This window comes from Amblyraja radiata, chromosome 27 (assembly GCF_010909765.2).
Source record: "Amblyraja radiata isolate CabotCenter1 chromosome 27, sAmbRad1.1.pri, whole genome shotgun sequence".
NCBI classification, from domain to species: domain Eukaryota; kingdom Metazoa; phylum Chordata; class Chondrichthyes; order Rajiformes; family Rajidae; genus Amblyraja; species Amblyraja radiata.
Window position 1 is genome coordinate 334028 of NC_045982.1, and position 18178 is coordinate 352205.

At 50.9% G+C, this 18178-nt stretch overlaps 1 protein-coding gene across 1 annotated transcript in view; it reads left to right on the forward strand.

The window, feature by feature from the left end:
* The first annotated feature begins 9185 nt into the window (after positions 1-9185).
* Positions 9186-18178, forward strand: part of kiaa1522 (KIAA1522 ortholog) — a 45187-nt gene continuing 36194 nt past the window's right edge. Inside the window, exon 1 of the mRNA XM_033044750.1 lies at positions 9186-9385. Coding sequence (XP_032900641.1) covers positions 9205-9385 — 181 coding nt within the window. The 5' untranslated portion in view covers positions 9186-9204. The remainder of the gene's footprint in view (positions 9386-18178) is intronic.

Sequence of the window (18178 nt, forward strand, 5' to 3'; positions counted from 1 at the left end):
CAGAAATAATGCAGAGGAGATATACCAGGATGTGGAGGCCTGTGTTTATCCGGAGTGATTGGAGAGGATTGTTCTCACTGGAGTGATGAACGATGACCTTATATGGTTTATTAGATTATGATGAGCATAGACCGGTGAGATAAACTTTATTTCTGAGGATAGTGCATCTAAAACTGGAGAGCATCAGTTTAAGGAGACGGGGAAGATTTAGGAACGAAGGGGCAATTGTTACACACAGAGAGTGGTGGAAGAAGCAGCTTGTGGAGGTGGTGCTGCCAGATACAGTGGAAACAAAACTTTCACTGGCCCTTGGTACACATGACAATAAACTAAATGAAATTTAACTAGAGTTACAAGGCATTTGAACAGGTACTTGGAAAGGAAAGGAGTGGGTGGATATGGGTCCAATGCAGCAAACTGTAGATAGGCATTGGGGCCAGTATGGAGAGTTGGGGCGAAGGGCCTGTCTCTGGGTAAAACTCTAAGGATTTGTACTCTCTGCAGATTGGGAATGTACTGGCCAGGAACACGCATGATAAGAAGGCTGTGTTTTACATCAACAACATGTGATTCATTCAACCTGACTCTGTTTGTACCTCCTGTAAATATTTTCACCTGCTTGTACTTAATGGGAGCTGAGATCAGAGCCAGTGCCACAGCAGATGCCGCTACTCACCGAGTCCGTGTGCCATTTGGGGGTCAAGAGAAGGTGGGGGTCTGGTGGCTTGTGGCCTTGTGGACAGTGTCTGGTTGCAGGTGCCGGTGCAGTTCGAGGGGTGGGGGTGGGGAATAGAGGTGGGGGTGGGGTGTGGGTGAAGATTGGAGGAGATCTACTGGACAGGGTGATTGTTCTCAGGGATGCACTAAGCGGAGGCTGGAAATCAGTCCCAGCGTCACCACACTGAAGATGAGCGGTCAATGTGATGATCATCGGCCTGTATCTGGTGACACAGACAGGTTCAGAGACTGGGCATGTTGTGGTGTGACTGTCCATAAGGCACATCAGGAGCACTCTCCACTTGCAGATCTTCCACTGCTCAGGAAGGGCAAGACCATCCAGAACAAATCAGCCCCCATTATTAATCACAAATAATTGATCCGATGACGATACAAAATAATGATTAGGAACCAAAACTGTGGGAACACCCACCACCATAACACCAAATCACCATAACACCAAATCACCATAACACCATAACACCAAATCACCATAACACCAAATCACCATAACACCAAATCACCATAACACCAAATCACCAAATTATCTAAGATACTAGATTATCAAATAACTATAATACAACCCTTATTGATGATATATTCCACCCCCCTCCCCCCTCCAGTGGGGGTCCCTCTACGCAGAGATTGTGCCCCTCTGTATCGGGGCCCTGGTGTGGAGGGTACCTGCCCATCTGCCCACCAGCCCAGCCTGCCCCTGACTTCACTGTTTACAACATACAACACTCTTCTCACTCACACCTTGCACTGCCCCAGGACAGGACAGGACAGGACAGGGCAGCACCACCGCTTGCAGGTTCCCCTCACAATCACTCCATTCTGATTTGGAAGTGCGTCACCACCCTTGCATGGCCACTGGAGCTGTCCCCACCCTGGTCAGAGTGTTCCACGGTGTGTCGTGGTTCTGAGGGCAGCTTTCTTCTCTCTCCAGGGAATGGTCAGGGTGGGCAGTAGAGGCTGGGTCTCCAGAGATGGCCCTTCCCACAAGGTACCCCTAGTCCTCTGGGAACGTCAATATAAATAGATTCTTCCAGAACATGGTTAAAGAGGAAAGCTTACTTTGATAAATAGCCCAGGATCAGAGGGCTGGCTTCTCTGGATGTTCTTGACCCCGCCAGCTGATATCTGTCTCCTTGAAGGGTGATTCAAGGACATGAACTCATCACCTTCACACACTGACTTACCCCATGTGATGTGTGTGTGGAGCGACAGACTAAGCTGTCCCCAGATATTTGCCAATATTCACCAAAGACGTAGGTTAATTGGCTTGGTAAATGTAAAAATTGTCCCTAGTGGGTGTAGGATAGTGTTAATGTGCGGGGATCGCTGGCTGGTGCAGGCCCAGTGGGCCGAAGGGCCTGTTTCTGCACTGTATCTCTAAACTCTAAACTAAACTAAATATTCTTGTTGTTAAGACATCACATGGCCTTTGGAAAGCCTTGTGCAGCTTGTTGTCATGACGATGGTGTGGTTGGAATGATGCCATTTGTTTACGGAGGGATTGAACCAAACACAACTTCAGCCCTGACCCGGCCCCTCAGGGTTTGGCCACAAATCACAAATCTGCTTCAAATCAAAACCGTTTAGGTTTACGGGCTGCTCTGACGTGTTCCCAGAAAGTCCTTTCCCATCAATGGATCTCCCTGACATGACAGAAATCCCTTAAATTAAATCATCGTGTTGTATCAGGCAGCATCAGGAGGTGTAACAGACTTCATGTTTTAGGGGAATTGGTCATCAGAACTTTTCTTCCATTTAACGTTTCCGTGAATTAATAAGTAAAATCATCACTCCTGGTGTTTCAACCTCTGACCTCTGCACTGCAGCCTAAGGGTCGGGTCCTGTCCATGGCTGGGGCACTTTTCAGAGTGGACTCTGCTCGGCTGAGGGTCGATTTAACAGAGATGCTGCACTCCACCCAAGGTGAGTTTTTCACTGCTGTTCTACAGTAAAGTGTGCGACTAAAGCTTCTCACTGTACCCCGATACACGTGACAAACCAGACACAAACTCCCCATTATCCCATTGATTCTGTGTCCATGGCCACATAGTGGAGGAAAGTGGAGAGGGGGGAGACTGAATGAAGAGGGAGAATGGGGAATTGAAGGAAGTGTCTAGGTATTAATGAAGGGGGTGACATGGGTTGTGATAGTCACCCAGAGACCCACACCACCCTGACCCAGTGACCCACACCACCCTGACCCAGTGACCCAAACCACCCTGACCCAGTGACCCACACCACCCTGACCCAGTGACCCACACCACCCTGACCCAGAGACCCACACCACCCTGGCCCTGCTCTCATCTCGCTGCTACCATCGGGAAGAAGGTACAGGAGCTGGAAAACCGTGAGCTCCAGGTTCAGGAACCGTTTTTTGCAGTAACCATTAGGTATTGAATGCTGCTCAACACAACACCTCAACAATTAACTATTGATTTATTTCGTTGCACTCAGGGCTTTGAGGTTTTATTTGCACCAGTATTGGAGTTATTAATATATTGATCTTTTGTTTATTACATATCTATATATCTACGTGTATTGCGTTTACGGGCCGGTGGGACTGCTGTGAGGAGGAATGTGGTTGCTCCGGTGCTCGTGGCAATGAAACAGTCTGTCCTCTGGCACTCCGTGATATACAGAGAAGATTTACAAGAATGTTGTCAGGACCAGAGGGTGTGAGCTACAGGGAGAGGTTGAGTAGGCTGGGACTCGACTCCTTGGAGCGCAGGAGGATGAGGAGTGATCTTATTGAGGTGTATAAAATCATGAGAGATGCACAGAGTCTCTTGCCCAGAGTAGGGGAATCGAAGACCAGTGGACATAGGTTTAAGGTGAAGGGGTAAAGATTTCATAGGAATCTGAGGGGTAACTTTTTCACACAGAGGGTGGTGGGTGAATGGAACGAGCTGCCGGAGGAGGTAGTTGAGGCTGGGACTATCCCAAAGTTTAAGAAACATTTAGACAGGTACACGGATAGGACATATTTAGAGGGATATGGACCAAACGGGGACAGGTGGGACAAGTGTAGATGCGACATGTTGGCTGGTGTGGGCAAGTTGGGCTGAAGGGCCTGTTTCCACACTGCATCACTCTAAATGTACCTGAGATTGTGCCCTGGTCCGTCAGACCACAGCTGCTGCAGGAGCCACCAATCGTGGCATCTCGATCTCTGAGACATTTGATGCTGCAATCTCACATTCAGTGCAGACCTCTAGTGACCATCCAGCCTCTCCCTTCACTCCCAGCTCACCCACCCCCCCCCGCCTTGCCCCCCCTTCACTCCCAGCTCACTCCCCCCCCCGCCTTGCCCACCCCCGCCTTGCCCCCCCTTCACTCCCAGCTCACCCCCACCTTACCTCCCCCTTCACTCCCAGTTCACCCCCTCCTCTTGCCCCCCCTTCACTCCTAGCTCACCCCCACCTTACCTCCCCCTTCACTCCCAGCTCACCTCCCCCCCCCTCGCCTTGCCCCCCCCCCGCCTTGCCCCCCCTTCACTCCCAGCTCCCCCCCCCCCCCCCGCCTTGCCCCCCCCCCGCCTTGCCCCCCCTTCACTCCCAGCTCACCCCCCTCTTGCCCCCCCTTCACTCCCAGCTCACCCCCACCTTACCTCCCCCTTCACTCCCAGTTCACCTCCTCCCCCCCCCCTCTTGCCCCCTCTTCACTCCCAGCTCACCCCCACCTTACCTCCCCCTTCACTCCCAGCTCACCTCCCCCCCCCTCGCCTTGCCTCCCCCTTCACTCCCAGCTCACCCCCCACCCCCCACCACCTTGCCTCCCCCCCACCACCTTGCCTCCCCCTTCACTCCCAGCTTTGGTCTCACTTGATGCTATCTCACACCAACCATCTCATCGCCTCATCACTCTGTTACCAGCCTGCCCTTCCCCCAGCTGACAGGAATCATCACAGGGTTTACACAAGGCTTCCCTCAGCCATCCCCGAGTCCAGCTGCCAAGTCTGACTCAGTGTCAGCTGACAGTATTTACCAGGTAACCTGCTCCAGCTGACCAGGTACTTAACTGTGAGGTTGCCACACAGAGGGAGGGCAGCAGCAATAAATGTCTCATGTACCTTCCTCATCTTCTTTAGTCAGAGGGTGGTGAATCTGTGGAATTCTTTGCCACAAAGGGCTGTGGAGGCCCAGTCGATGGATATTTTTAAGGCAGTGATAGATTTGTGATTAGTGCGGGTGTCAGGGGTTATGGGACGAAAGCTGGAGAATGGCGTTAGGAAGGAGAGATACCTAGATCAGCCATGAATGAATGACAGAGTGGACTTGATGGGCTGAATGGCCTAATTCTGCTCCTAATCCTAATGAACATGACATTTAAATGAGATCTGACTACTCTGCCATTATTGGATCATTTGATCAACATATTGGATTTTTTTAGGTTTGTAATAGATCAAAGAGGCTCAAACGTGATGTTAGAACAAGATACAAATTCCCCTGAAATCTAAGATTGTGTTGATTTATGGAATGTGCTTTCCAAGTCAGCTGCTGTTTTGTGTACAGCTTATATTTTTGTGGAAATTTAAATTCATGTTGAACATATTTGTGCAGTGACGTAGTTGATACTTTGGGATTTGTGAATCAACGACTTGTTGCACATCTATTTTCCTGTCTGTCATGGAAATCATTAGGTTTATTTTTATTAAGCATCAACTGCATTTAACGTAACTATTTAAGGATACTGTGTAACAATATTTTCTGTGAAGGTCCGTAAGCCAAATCTTGCATTAGTGAGAATGAAGAACAATGAATCTGCTGCAAGCAATCACTGAAAACAAACCGAGAAATCAATTTTGCATTTTCCAGATGGGAATTATGTCAAGAGTGCTTAATTGTCAATGATAGACACTAAAACCTGGAGTAACTCAGGAATGCGTGAGGTTTCGGATCGAGACCCTTTAGACGTACTTGCCCATAAAGACAATACACACAGATAATATATAATAATCAGAAATACATACATGAATACCCAAAATATTGGGTAACTATAATAGTGCAAAAACTGAGGTCCATGGAGCAACCACAGACACAGCCCGTGTTAGATCACAGTTGCTGAGGTCAGCGTTGTGCAGTGTTCAAGAGCCTGATAGTTGTTGGGAAGAAGCTGTTATTGAACCTGGAGGTCACAGTTTTCAGGCTCCTGTACCTTCTCCCCCATGGTAGCAGCGAGATGGGAGTGTGGCCAGGGTGGTGTGGGTCTCTGATGATGCTGGCTGCATTTATGAGGCAGCGCCTCCTGTAGATCCCTTCAATGGTGGGGGGCGGGGGGGGGGGTCAGTACCTGTGATAGACCGGGCAGTGTATGGTGGGGGGGGGGGGTGGGGGGGTCAGTACCTGTGATGGACCGGGCAGTGTGTGGTGGGGGGGTCAGTACCTGTGATGGACTGGGCAGTGTCCACCACTCTCTTTAGCCCAGGAACTTGAGGCTGTTGACTCTCTCCGGCACTGACTCACCCAAGGAGCAGTTGATGGATTCCGGCTTCCCCTCCAGTTTGTTCCATGTTCTGGATGTGATTACATTGGGCTGGAGGTGTGTTGTTGCAATTCCCATTGATGGGACAGGCTGAGGACCAGAGTGGTTTAGGTTTGACTGGGAAAATTACCTCAGATAATCTGCAGGTTAGTACAGGTTATTTACAGCTCGGCTGTGTTCGATGTGAATTCCAGCTAACCCTTTGAAGGAAGCATATTATATCACCTATATGATCCATTCATCTGCCTGGTTCATTCATTTCTGTGTGTACAGTAAAGGTCATTGTGAACTCAGGGAAGCATCAGTATGTGAGCATCACTGACCAGGGAGGCTGGGGAATGGAATATGGCCGTGAGAATCACATCATGAAACATGATGCCAGATTCTCAAGGACCGGGTGAATTCCCACTGGGAATCGCACAACTCCCACCCCGGCCTGTGTTTCTGTGTCTAGACCGCCCTCATCCCCACACTATTTACAATTATTTGGTACAAAGGAGCAATATTGGAACTAATCAGGAATAATACAATAAATATGATGAAATGTAAGTTGTTACTGATAAGTGTTATGTAGTGTTGTTGCTTGTTGCCAGGAAAGATAGAACTCGCAAACTGGGTGGACGCAGAGAAATGTAAAATGAATCTGGCTGCGACACGCATGTAAACACGCATGTAATGCGTTGCAGGTAACACGCCTATGCGGCCACCCTCCCTTGCATCACATGTTGTGCAGCTTCAACACAAAGTCTTTGTTCAGGCGGCTCCGTGGTCCAAAGTCCCACACCCCGACAGGAATAAAACTCACTCTGTGATCGATGGCCACAGCAACTTGGGTGGGTTTTATAACTATGAATGGAACTGATTAGTTGGATTATTCTTAGAATTGCCAAGCTTCAGTTCGGGGCTGGATGATGGTATTAAGGAGCGGCCCTCGTGTTACAGACACTGGCTGCTCTGGGCCCTGGCTGCTCTGGGCCCTGGCTACAGACACTGGCTGCTCTGGGCCCTGGCTACAGACACTGGCTGCTCTGGGCCCTGGCTGCTCTGGGCCCTGGCTACAGACACTGGCTGCTCTGGGCATCATTGCTGGTTCATTCTGCAGGTAGTTTTCTCAGCAAATGTTCCCGGAACTTGTTCTTGACAACGGGAACATTTATTGAGGAAATTGACGAATCTGGATCTTTCTATCAGGCCTGTCATAACATACTTGAAGATACTTTGCTGGGATCCCATTGAAGGGTGAGAGGCTCGCAATTAATTCCAATAGTTTGATCATTAAGAGATTTTCAGAGCAGTGCAGCCCAGTGTGTAGACAGAAGGAACTGTGGCTCGGATATTAACGGGAATGCTGAGCGGCAACAGTGGCTGGTTGTCGGCCTGGTTGTCGCGTTGTTGTCGCGTTGGTTGCCTCCCTGGTTGTCGCCCTGGTTGCCTCCCTGTTCCTGACCCAGACGCGTGGGACAGACCTTCCTTACGCATTGAGAGTGAGAGTGAGTGTCTCAGGGGAGCGGTGTTACAACTGGCTTGAGCCCAGGGTCACCCCGTTCCTGCCCAACACCATCATCACCAACTCCAAAAGCGTCAAGGCTCAAGTCCAGTCCTTTGTCATGTCCACAGGTCCGGTGAGGTACAGGTACAGGTACAGGTGAGCTACAGGTGAGGTACAGGTACAATGTCACTCGTGCTCGCAGCAACGTCACAGGACAGAGACACAGACAATACACAAATGCATTAATTATACATGAATTACACAATTTCTACAAGACAATGAGAAGAAAAAAGAATATATTGGAGTAAGACACAATTAGTAAACAAGTCCATGTTGCTGAGGTGGGATCAGGGTCGTGAGGGTCGGTTCAAGAACCTGATGGTTGCAGGAATGTATCTGTTCCTGGACCTGGTGGTGAGGGACCTGAGGCTTCTGTAGCTCCTGCCGGCCGGCAGCTGTGAGACCAGGGCACGGCTCGGATGGTGAGTTCAAGTTCAAGTGAGTTTATTGTCATGTGTCCCTGTATAGGACAATGAAATTCTTGCTTTTCTTCAGCACACAGAGCATAGTAGGCATTTACTACAAAACAGATCAGTGTGTCCATATACCATGATATAAATATATACACACATGAATAAATAAATTGATAAAGTGCAAATAACAGATAATGGGTTATTAATAATCAGAGTTTTGTCCGAGCCAGGTTTAATAGCCTGATGGCTGTGGGGAAGTAGCTATTCCTGAACCTGGTTGTTGCAGTCTTCAGGCTCCTGTACCTTCTACCTGAAGGTAGCAGGGAGATGAGTGTGTGGCCAGGATGGTGTGGGTCTTTGATGATACTGCCAGCCTTTTTGAGGCAGCGACTGCGATAGATCCCCTCGATGGAAGGAAGGTCAGAGCCGATGATGGACTGGGCAGTGTTTACTACTTTTTGTAGTCTCTTCCTCTCCAGGGCGCTCAAATTGCCGAACCAAGCCACGATGCAACCGGTCAGCATGCTCTCTACTGTGCACCTGTAGAAGTTAGAGTGAGTCCTCCTTGACAAACTGACTCTCTGTAATCTTCTCAGGAATTAGAGGCGCTGATGTGCTTTCTTGATAATTGCATCAGTGTTCTGGGACCAGGAGAGATCTTCAGAGAAGACTGGGACAAACTGCGGGGTGGAGTGGAGGTGGAGGTGGAGGCAGGGACGATAGTGGCGTTTAAGAGGCGTTTAGACACAAGGATATGCAGGGAATGGAGGGATATGGATCACGTGCAGACAGAGATTAGTTTAATTTGGCATCGTGTACAGCATAGACATTGTGGGCCGAAGGGCCAGTTCCTGTACTGTACCGTTCTGTGTTCCAACTGCCCACAGAGTCTGTCCCTCCGTTCCCTGTAAGTGAGCAGACAAGGCGGGCAGAGAGGAACGGAACGGAACGGAACGGCGAGGTGGGGCTCGGATGATTGTAGAGGCTCGCTGATCAGTCCCCGCCCGCTGGTGCAGAGAGAGATAGATGTGTGTATGGCCCAGCGCCAAGTGTCACCCATTGTGTAGCGATGAGGAGCGAGTGCGGGCGGCTCCGGAGAACAGCGCAATGGGGAACAGTCACCATAAGAAGCGAGTGGCCCAAAGCGCCAAGCCGCGGCCCGCCTGGCACATCGGCCTCGGCCGCCGACCGGGAAAGAAGAAAGCAGGTATTTGCCGGTGTGTTCACACACACAGACCCGGGATACAGCGCCGCAGTGAGCCGCCGACATGTGGCTATGGATGTCATGGACTGTAGTGGCTCTGCCTCGGGAACTGCACTGGTCAATTGCTGCCGGCTTCTGAGCCACGTCTAGGTTTACGTGTGGACAGGGGACTGACCGGTGCTGACCGGGGACACGGGACAGACCCGGGACACGGGACTGACCGGGACATAACCGGGACACGGGACAGACCGGGACAGGGACATAACCGGGACACGGGACATAACCGGGACACGGGACAGACCGGGACACGGGACTGGCCGAGACAGGACATAACCGGGACACAAGGTGTTTTCTGGATTGCGCCAACCTGTCTCGTTGTAACAAGGCAAGATGAGGTGGTTTGTTATTTTGAACTGAGTGGTCGGACAGGTTTGGCCGAGTTGTGAAGTGTCTCCCCGCGGTGCCCCCCCCCCCCCCACCCGCGGTGCCCCCCCCCCCCCCCCCCACTCGCGGTGCCCCCCCCCCCTCCACACGCGGTGCCCCAGATAAATTGGTGTCCTCATGTTTTGTACATCGATGACAATGTCTCCATTCAGCAGATTACTGAAGCTGAGATCAGTGTTAGAGTGTGGAGCAAGGTGCTGGCCTATCTCCGGGGATGTGGGAGCGGGCTCTGCTGTAAAACGAGAGAGGCTGGGATGAAAGGCAGGTATTGTTTCATGCAGGTACTGGAAGTGGCCAACATGCCTGCACTTGTGTAAGCGAATATCCAAACACACCCATGCAAATGTGGAGCGGTGTGTGTCAGCGCCTGAGCTTTGCTCGATGATGAAGTCGAGACCAGACAAGTGTGATTACTAGTTTGTGGTTCTCTGGTCATGTGATACCTGCAGTGTGAGCGATCACCTTGATTTCCCTTACATTCATTTTCAAATTAAATGTAGTTGAGAACTCGCGTTCTATCTGTAAGGACTGGAGTTGAGGTGCTGGGGCAATGACTGCTGGTGGCCAGAGTAACAATGGGGACGGGGCATGGGGTCATGTGCAATGGTACGGGAGTGGGTCTCATAAGCTCATGTGATAGGAGTAGAATAAGACCATTCGGCCCATCGAGTCTACTCCACCATTCAAACATGGCTGATCTATCTCTCCCTCCTAACCCCATTCTCCTGCCTTCTCCCCATAACCCCTGACACGCACTAATCAAGAATCTATCTATTTGCCTTAAAACTATCCATTGACTTGGCCTCTACAGCCGAATTCGCAAAGAATTCCACAGATTCACCACCCTCTGACTAAAGAAATTCCTCCTCATCTCCTTCCTAAAAGAACATCCTTTAATTCTGAGACTGTGACCTCTAATCCTAGACTCTCCCATTAATGGAAACATCCTCTCCACATCCACTCTATCCAGGCCATTCACTATTCTGTAAGTTTCAATGAGGTCCCCCCTCATTCTTCTAAACTCCAGCGAGTACAGGCCCAGTGCCGACAAATGTCTGATACAGGATTGGGGCTGGATATGGGACGGGGTTGGATATGGACGGTGTGAGATACAGTACAGTACCTGATACAAGACGGGGTCTGGTACGGGACGGGGTCTGGTACGGGACGGGGTCTGGTACGGGACGGGGTCTGGTACGGGACGGGGTCTGGTACGGGACGGGGTCTGGTACGGGACGGGTCTGGTACGGGACGGTCTCGGGCATCATGACTGAGGGAAGGTCGTGGGGTCCTGTTTTTTATAAAACATAACATGTCTGCTGGTTTATAATATTAGAAGGCAGGAGTGGGATTTTGTTCATTTATTCTGTCCACACCCATGTCACAGTAATTATCACAGTCACAGTAATTATCAAGCCTTGGGGAGATGGTTTCTCACGAGAATCTTCCTGGTTACAAACTCTTGCCCTGGTGTGAGGAGCTGCGGGTTCACTATGAACCTCAGGGGTCGGGCGGGTCTCGTCTTTACATTCATGATTGGGATGAAAATGATGTTACATTGTTTATACATTTGCAGATGACACCAGAAATGGTGGTTTAGTGGACAGTGGGGAAGGGTATCTACGCCTGCAGCATCTAGTTGGCAAGGTGGGCCAAGATATGGCAAATAGAATTTAATTCTGAAGTGTCAGTGAGGTGTTGCACTTTGGAACAGAGGGTTAGGGTCAGGGTTAGGCTCAGGCTCAGGGTCACAAATTCATGCGAATGTTATCAATGAATCATTAAAGTTTCAGCATTTGAACTGGACACTCTTGCTATTATTCTTTCATTTCACTGAATGTTGCCCCTGACACTACCCTTAATTAAACAAATGTAATATGTACTGTTTAGGGAGGAACTGCAGATGCTGGTTTACACTGAAGATAGACACAAAATGCTGGCATAACTCAGCGGTTCAGGCAGCATCTGTGGAGAACATGGATAGGTGATGTTTCACAGAGTGCTGGAGTAACTCAGCGGGTCAGGCAGCATCTGTGGACAACATGGATAGGTGACGTTTCACATAGTGCTGGAGTAACTCAGCGGGTCAGGCAGCATCTGTGGAGAACATGGATAGTTGATGCTTTGGTTCAAGACCCTTCTTCAGATCTGTGCCCAGTCATTGAATTTCATGAAACATTTCATTATTTCCAGCTTGATAAATGCTTTGGGACAATTGAAATGAAGTCTGATTCCGGTTAGTCAAGTCTCCCGTAACACCAGGACTATCCAGATGGTACAAAAGTGGGTGGTTTTGTAGATAGTGGTTGTGAAAGATTGCAGCAGGATCTTGATCAATTGGCCAGGTGGGCTGAGGAATGGTTGATGAAATTTAATGCAAAACAATTGTGAGGTGTTACATTTTATGAAGTCTAACATGGGCAGGACCTGCACAATGAATGGTAAGGCTCTGGGGAGTGTTGTAGAGCGGAGGGATCTAGGAGTACAGGTGCATAGTTCCTTGAAGGTCGAGTCGCAGGTAGATAAGGTGGTCAACAAGGCTTTTGGCACTTTCGCTTTCATCAGTCAGAGTATTGAGTATAGAAGGTGGGAGGTCATGTTGCAATTATATAAGACGTTGGTGAGACCACATTTAGAATATTGTGATCAGTTCTGAGCATCATGTTATAGGAAAGTTATTGTCAAGCAGGAAAAGGTACAGAGAAGATTTACGAGGATGTTGCCAGGATGTTGCCAGGAATCGAGGGTTTGAGCTACAGGAAGAGGTTGAGAAGGCTAGGTCTCTACTCCTTGGAGCGCAGGAGGATGAGGGGAGATCTTATAGAAGTGCATAAAATCATGAGAGGAATAGATCGGGTAGATTTACAGAGTCTCTTGCCTAGAGTAGGGGAATCGAGGACCAGAGGACATAGGTTCAAGGTGAAGGGGAAAATATTTAATAGGAATCTGAGGGGTAACTTTTTCACACAGGTGGGTGTATGGAACAAGCTGCCAGAAGAGGTAGTTGAGGCTGGGACTATCCCAACATTTAAGAAGCAGTTAGACAGGTACATGGATAGGACCGGTTTGGAGGGATATGGACCAAACGCAAGCAGGTGGGACTAGTGTAGCTGGGACATGTTGGTTGGTGTGGGCAAGTTGTTTCCTCACTGTGACTCTATGATTCCATTGAGTGGCATTAGCAGGTGCTTGAGACTTCATGGGCATTCTTGTTGCTCGCTGTTTCATTGGCCAGAGCAGCCTCTGTCGTACAAATATGGGATTCTTATGGGGAAGAGTGATCTTAATATTAGAGTGATCGTTAGAATGTTAGTTTGGATTTAAAAGTGACGTCGTTTGATGCAAAACTGTCTCAATCGCAAGAGAGAAGCTGTTGGTGTTTTTGACAAGATACCACCAGGCTGGTTCACCAGGTTGGGGCACATGGACTCAGAGTAAAGTATTGGGCATTGGTTATTGGAGAGAAGGCTGAGTGTTGGATCCCTCTAGCCTGGGCATGTTGTGATGAATGGGGACTGCAAGGATCAGGGATTGTTCACATTCTCTATCGGGCCGAGGTCCCCAAATGTCACATTTAATGTCGATACTGAACAGGTGGGACTGTGAGTGTGGAGGAGAGGTGGGACCGTGAGTGTGGAGGAGAGGTTGGACTGTGAGTGTGGAGGAGAGGTGGGACTATGAGTGTGGAGGAGAGGTGGGACTATGAGTGTGGAGGAGAATGTCAAGAGGCTTCTCAACGACACGGACAAACTGAGTGAATATAACGCTGGGTGGTTGCTGAGAGATTGGGCAGTGTTCAAACAGACCTGTGTGTGCTGACACACAAAACCAAGAGACAGGTGCAGCACAGTATGAGAGGGCTTGAGTACAGAGTCTCATTGCAATGTAGTTTAGTTTAGAGTTATGGCAGCACTAAACCAGCAACTTGTCCTAACTCGGTGATTGTTGCCGTTCACTTTGCCTCGGTCTCGCCTTGTTCTTGACTGGGACCTGTGTTAGTTGCTTCAGGAGGTAGGGTTTAGCCTCGGCAGTGCTCTGCGTCACGTGGCCACACACTGCTGTGTGTTTAGTCATTTGGAATCAGCCTGTGGAACAATTACTGCAGGTAGCAGCTAGAAACTAAAGCCATGTTGGAGTCTGCATTCCCTCACTCAGCGGGAGGGAGCTCGAGCCAATACCCTTGCCGATACAACGGAGCCAAGGTGCTGAGTAAACAGTCTCCAAATGCACAAGGACAGTGTTGTCCACTCAGACCAGCAACATTGTCCACTCAGACCAGCAACATTGTCCAGTCAGACCAGCAGCAATTGTAGCCTCAGTGAACCATCACATTGTTGAGGAACATTGGGTGAGGTGTGTGGGGCCAGTGTGAGCGGGGCCAGTGTGAGCGGGGCCAGTGTGTGCGCGGGGCCAGTGTGCGGGGCCAGTGTGTGGGGCCAGTGTGCGCGGGGCCAGTGTGTGGGGCCAGTGTGCGCGGGGCCAGTGTGAGCGGGGCCAGTGTGAGCGGGGCCAGTGTGCGGGGGGCCAGTGTGTGGGGCCAGTGTGTGTGTGTGGGGCCAGTGTGTGTGTGTGGGGCCAGTGTGTGTGCGGGGCCAGTGTGTGCGGGGCCAGTGTGTGCGGGGCCAGTGTGTGCGGGGCCAGTGTGTGCGCGGGGCCAGTGTGTGCGCGGGGCCAGTGTGTGCGCGGGGCCAGTGTGCGCGCGGGGCCAGTGTGTGTGCGGGGCCAGTGTGTGCGGGGCCAGTGTGTGCGGGGCCAGTGTGCGCGGGGCCAGTGTGTGCGCGGGGCCAGTGTGTGTGCGGGGCCAGTGTGTGCGGGGCCAGTGTGTGCGGGGCCAGTGTGCGCGGGGCCAGTGTGCGCGGGGCCAGTGTGCGCGGGGCCAGTGTGTGCGGGGCCAGTGTGTGCGGGGCCAGTGTGTGCGGGGCCAGTGTGTGCGCGGGGCCAGTGTGTGCGCGGGGCCAGTGTGTGCGCGGGGCCAGTGTGTGCGCGGGGCCAGTGTGTGCGCGGGGCCAGTGTGTGTGCGGGGCCAGTGTGTGCGGGGCCAGTGTGTGTGCGGGGCCAGTGTGTGCGCGGGGCCAGTGTGTGCGGGGCCAGTGTGTGCGGGGCCAGTGTGTGTGCGGGGCCAGTGTGAGCGGGGCCAGTGTGCGCGGGGCCAGTGTGTGTGGGGCCAGTGTGCGCGGGGGCTAGCGTGCGCGGGGCCAGCGTGCGCGGGGCCAGCGTGAGCGGGGCCAGTGTGCGCGGGGCCAGTGTGCGGGGGGCCAGTGTGCGGGGGGCCAGTGTGCGGGGGGCCAGTGTGCGGGGGGCCAGTGTGCGGGGGGCCAGTGTGCGGGGGGCCAGTGTGCGGGGGGCCAGTGTGAGCGGGGCCAGTGTGCGGGGGGCCAGTGTGCGGGGGGCCAGTGTGCGGGGGGCCAGTGTGCGGGGGGCCAGTGTGCGGGGGGCCAGTGTGCGGGGGGCCAGTGTGTGCGGGGGGCCAGTGTGTGCGGGGGGCCAGTGTGTGCGTGGGGCCAGTGTGCGGGGCCAGTGTGTTTCATGGCATATATTTGTGCTTCATTTTGGTTTAAACTTGAACTAAACTTTGTTCCTGTCAGCTGAGCCCAGAGTAGATTAAGTAAATGCAAAATGGCGATGAACACGTTGACATATCACGAGTGGAGCAACTGGGTGTGAACTAATGAGGTGGAAAGTCTGTCGGAACTAGTTCTTGCTTCAATGCGTGAGACAAAATCCAAAAAGATTTCTTGCTGTCAATGGCTATGAATATTATGCATTTTCCACATTAACCTGATCTAGTGTCTGCAGCTTGGCTCAATCCTGCCTCTGTTTGTAGATTTAAAAACAATTTAGAGATAGCAGTATTGTGTATGTTTGATGGTGACTACAGTGAGTTATTCGAGCTGATGCTGTTCATTGGCCGGAATGAAACATAGAAAATAGGTGCAGGAGTAGGCCATTCGGCCCTTCGATACAGTACCGCCATTCAATATGATCATGGCTGATCACCCAAAATCATTACCCCGTTCCTGCTTTCTCCCCATTTCCCTTAATTCCGTTAGCTAAATGTAATTCTCTCTTGTAAACATCCAATGAATCGGCCTCCACTGCCGTCTGTGGCAGAGAATTCTACAGATTCACAACTCTCTGGGTGAAAACGTTTTTCCTCATCTCAGTCCTAAATGGCCTACCCCTTATTCTTAAAGGTTCTGAACTCCCCCAACATTGGGAACATTTTTTCAGCATCTAGCCTGTCAAATTCCTTACGGATTTTATATGTTTCTATAAGATCCTCTCTAATCCTTCTAAATTCCAGTGAATATAAGCCCATTCTTTCATCATATGACAGTCCCTCCATTCCGGGAATTAACCTCGTGAACCTACGCTGCACTCCCTCAATAGCAAGAATGTCCTTCTTCAAATTAGGAGAACAAAACTGCACACAATACTCCAGGTGTGGTCTCACCGGGGCCCTGTACAACTGCAGTAGGACTTTCTTGCTCCTAAACTCAAATCCTCTCGCAATGAAGGCCAACATGCCATTAGCTTTCTTCACTACCTGCTGTACCTGCATGCTTACTTTCAGTGACAAGCACACCCAGGTCTCGTTGCACCTCCCCTTCTCCTAATCTGACACCATTCAGATAATAATCTGCCTTCTTGTTCTTGCCACCAAAATGGAAAACCTCACATTTATCCACATTATACTGCAGATGAGCAGAATAAAAGATGAATTGTACTTGTTGATGATGGTCATGGGTGGTGGTGTTCCTGTTTCTCGCAACTCCAGCCCTGAAAACACCCCCTGTCCCTTCTCTATTCAGCAGCCCTTTGAATAGAGATTATTTTAAAACAGCAACATTGATCGCGTGCAGCTCTCTGCAAGAGTATCCCCCCCCTCTCCCCTCCTACCCCTTTCCTCTAATTCTCCCCTTCCACACTTCCTCTCCCCTCCTCCCCCCTTCCCCTTCTCCAAGCCTCAGTCACCAAGGTGTTCAGTATCTCTCCCCGCCCCCTCATAGAGTCACAGAGATACAGTGGCCCAACTCGCCCACACCGGCCAACATGTGCCAGCTACTCTAGTCCCACCTGCCCGCGTTTGGCCCATATCCCTCCAAACTTCCCCAAGCCTCATCCATCTAATCTGTGTGTTCAGATTCCCCCCTCCCCCCCCCCCTTTCCCCCCCCCCCCCATTCGCCCCCATTCCCCCTCATTCCCCCCTCCCCCCCTGGAATCTGTGCCATTCCCCATGTTATACCGTATCCACCAGTGTTGTGTGACGATGCCATGCTGGGTTTCTGAAGCTGGTTCAGTGTTTGGATTCAACAAACAAAGTGCTGGAGGAACAGCATCTGTGGAGAGAATGGCCAGACTCAGTGGGTCAGGCAGCATCTGTGGAGAGAATGGCCAGACTCAGTGGGTCAGGCAGCATCTGTGGAGAGAATGGACAGACGAGGTATCGCGTCAGGACCCCTGTATATCCAGGTTTAGGTTTTGTTGTCTTGTGTGTTTTGGTGTTGTAACTATAACACTGAACATGGAATTCTGTTTGAGGAGCTGGGCTGGAGGGGGGGATCAGTGTTGTTGTTTTTAAGATGTGTGATGCTTGGTTGCCTGGAGCAAGGATTGATTTAGGAGGTCTTCACAAACCAAGCTGTTGGAGTGAAGACTAGTAGATCTACTAACGTGACATTTGGAAATCATAAATACTGACTTCTCCCACTTGGAGCTCAGTGAGTGTATTACATTGCTATTGTGTTTGTACCCGACCCTACAGAGCTGTGAGTACGGCCCTCTACAGCACAGGGTCCCACCTCCACTTCCATACGCTGCCGTGAGTCAATGCTGCCCGGTGCCGGGGGCAGTGTGGGGCGGGAGTGGGGGGAAGAGTGTCAGAGTTGGGGTTCTTCACCGTTGGACCCTATGTCCCAGAGGACAGCTTCCACACAGTGCTGAGGACGTTATTGAGGGGGTTACACTCCAGATACACGGGTTACTGATACACACATGACTGATACACACATGACTGATACACACATGACTGATACACAGTTACAGATACACACGTGACTGATACACGCGTTACAGATACTCACGTGACTGATACACGCGTGACTGATACACAGTTACAGATACACACGTGACTGATACACACATGACTGATACACAGTTACAGATACACACATGACTGATACACAGTTACAGATACACACGTGACTGATACAGGCGTTACAGATACTCACGTGACTGATACACGCGTTACAGATACACGCGTGACTGATACACGCGTTACAGATACACGCGCGACTGATACACGCGTTACAGATACACGCGCGACTGATACACGCGCGACTGCTACACGC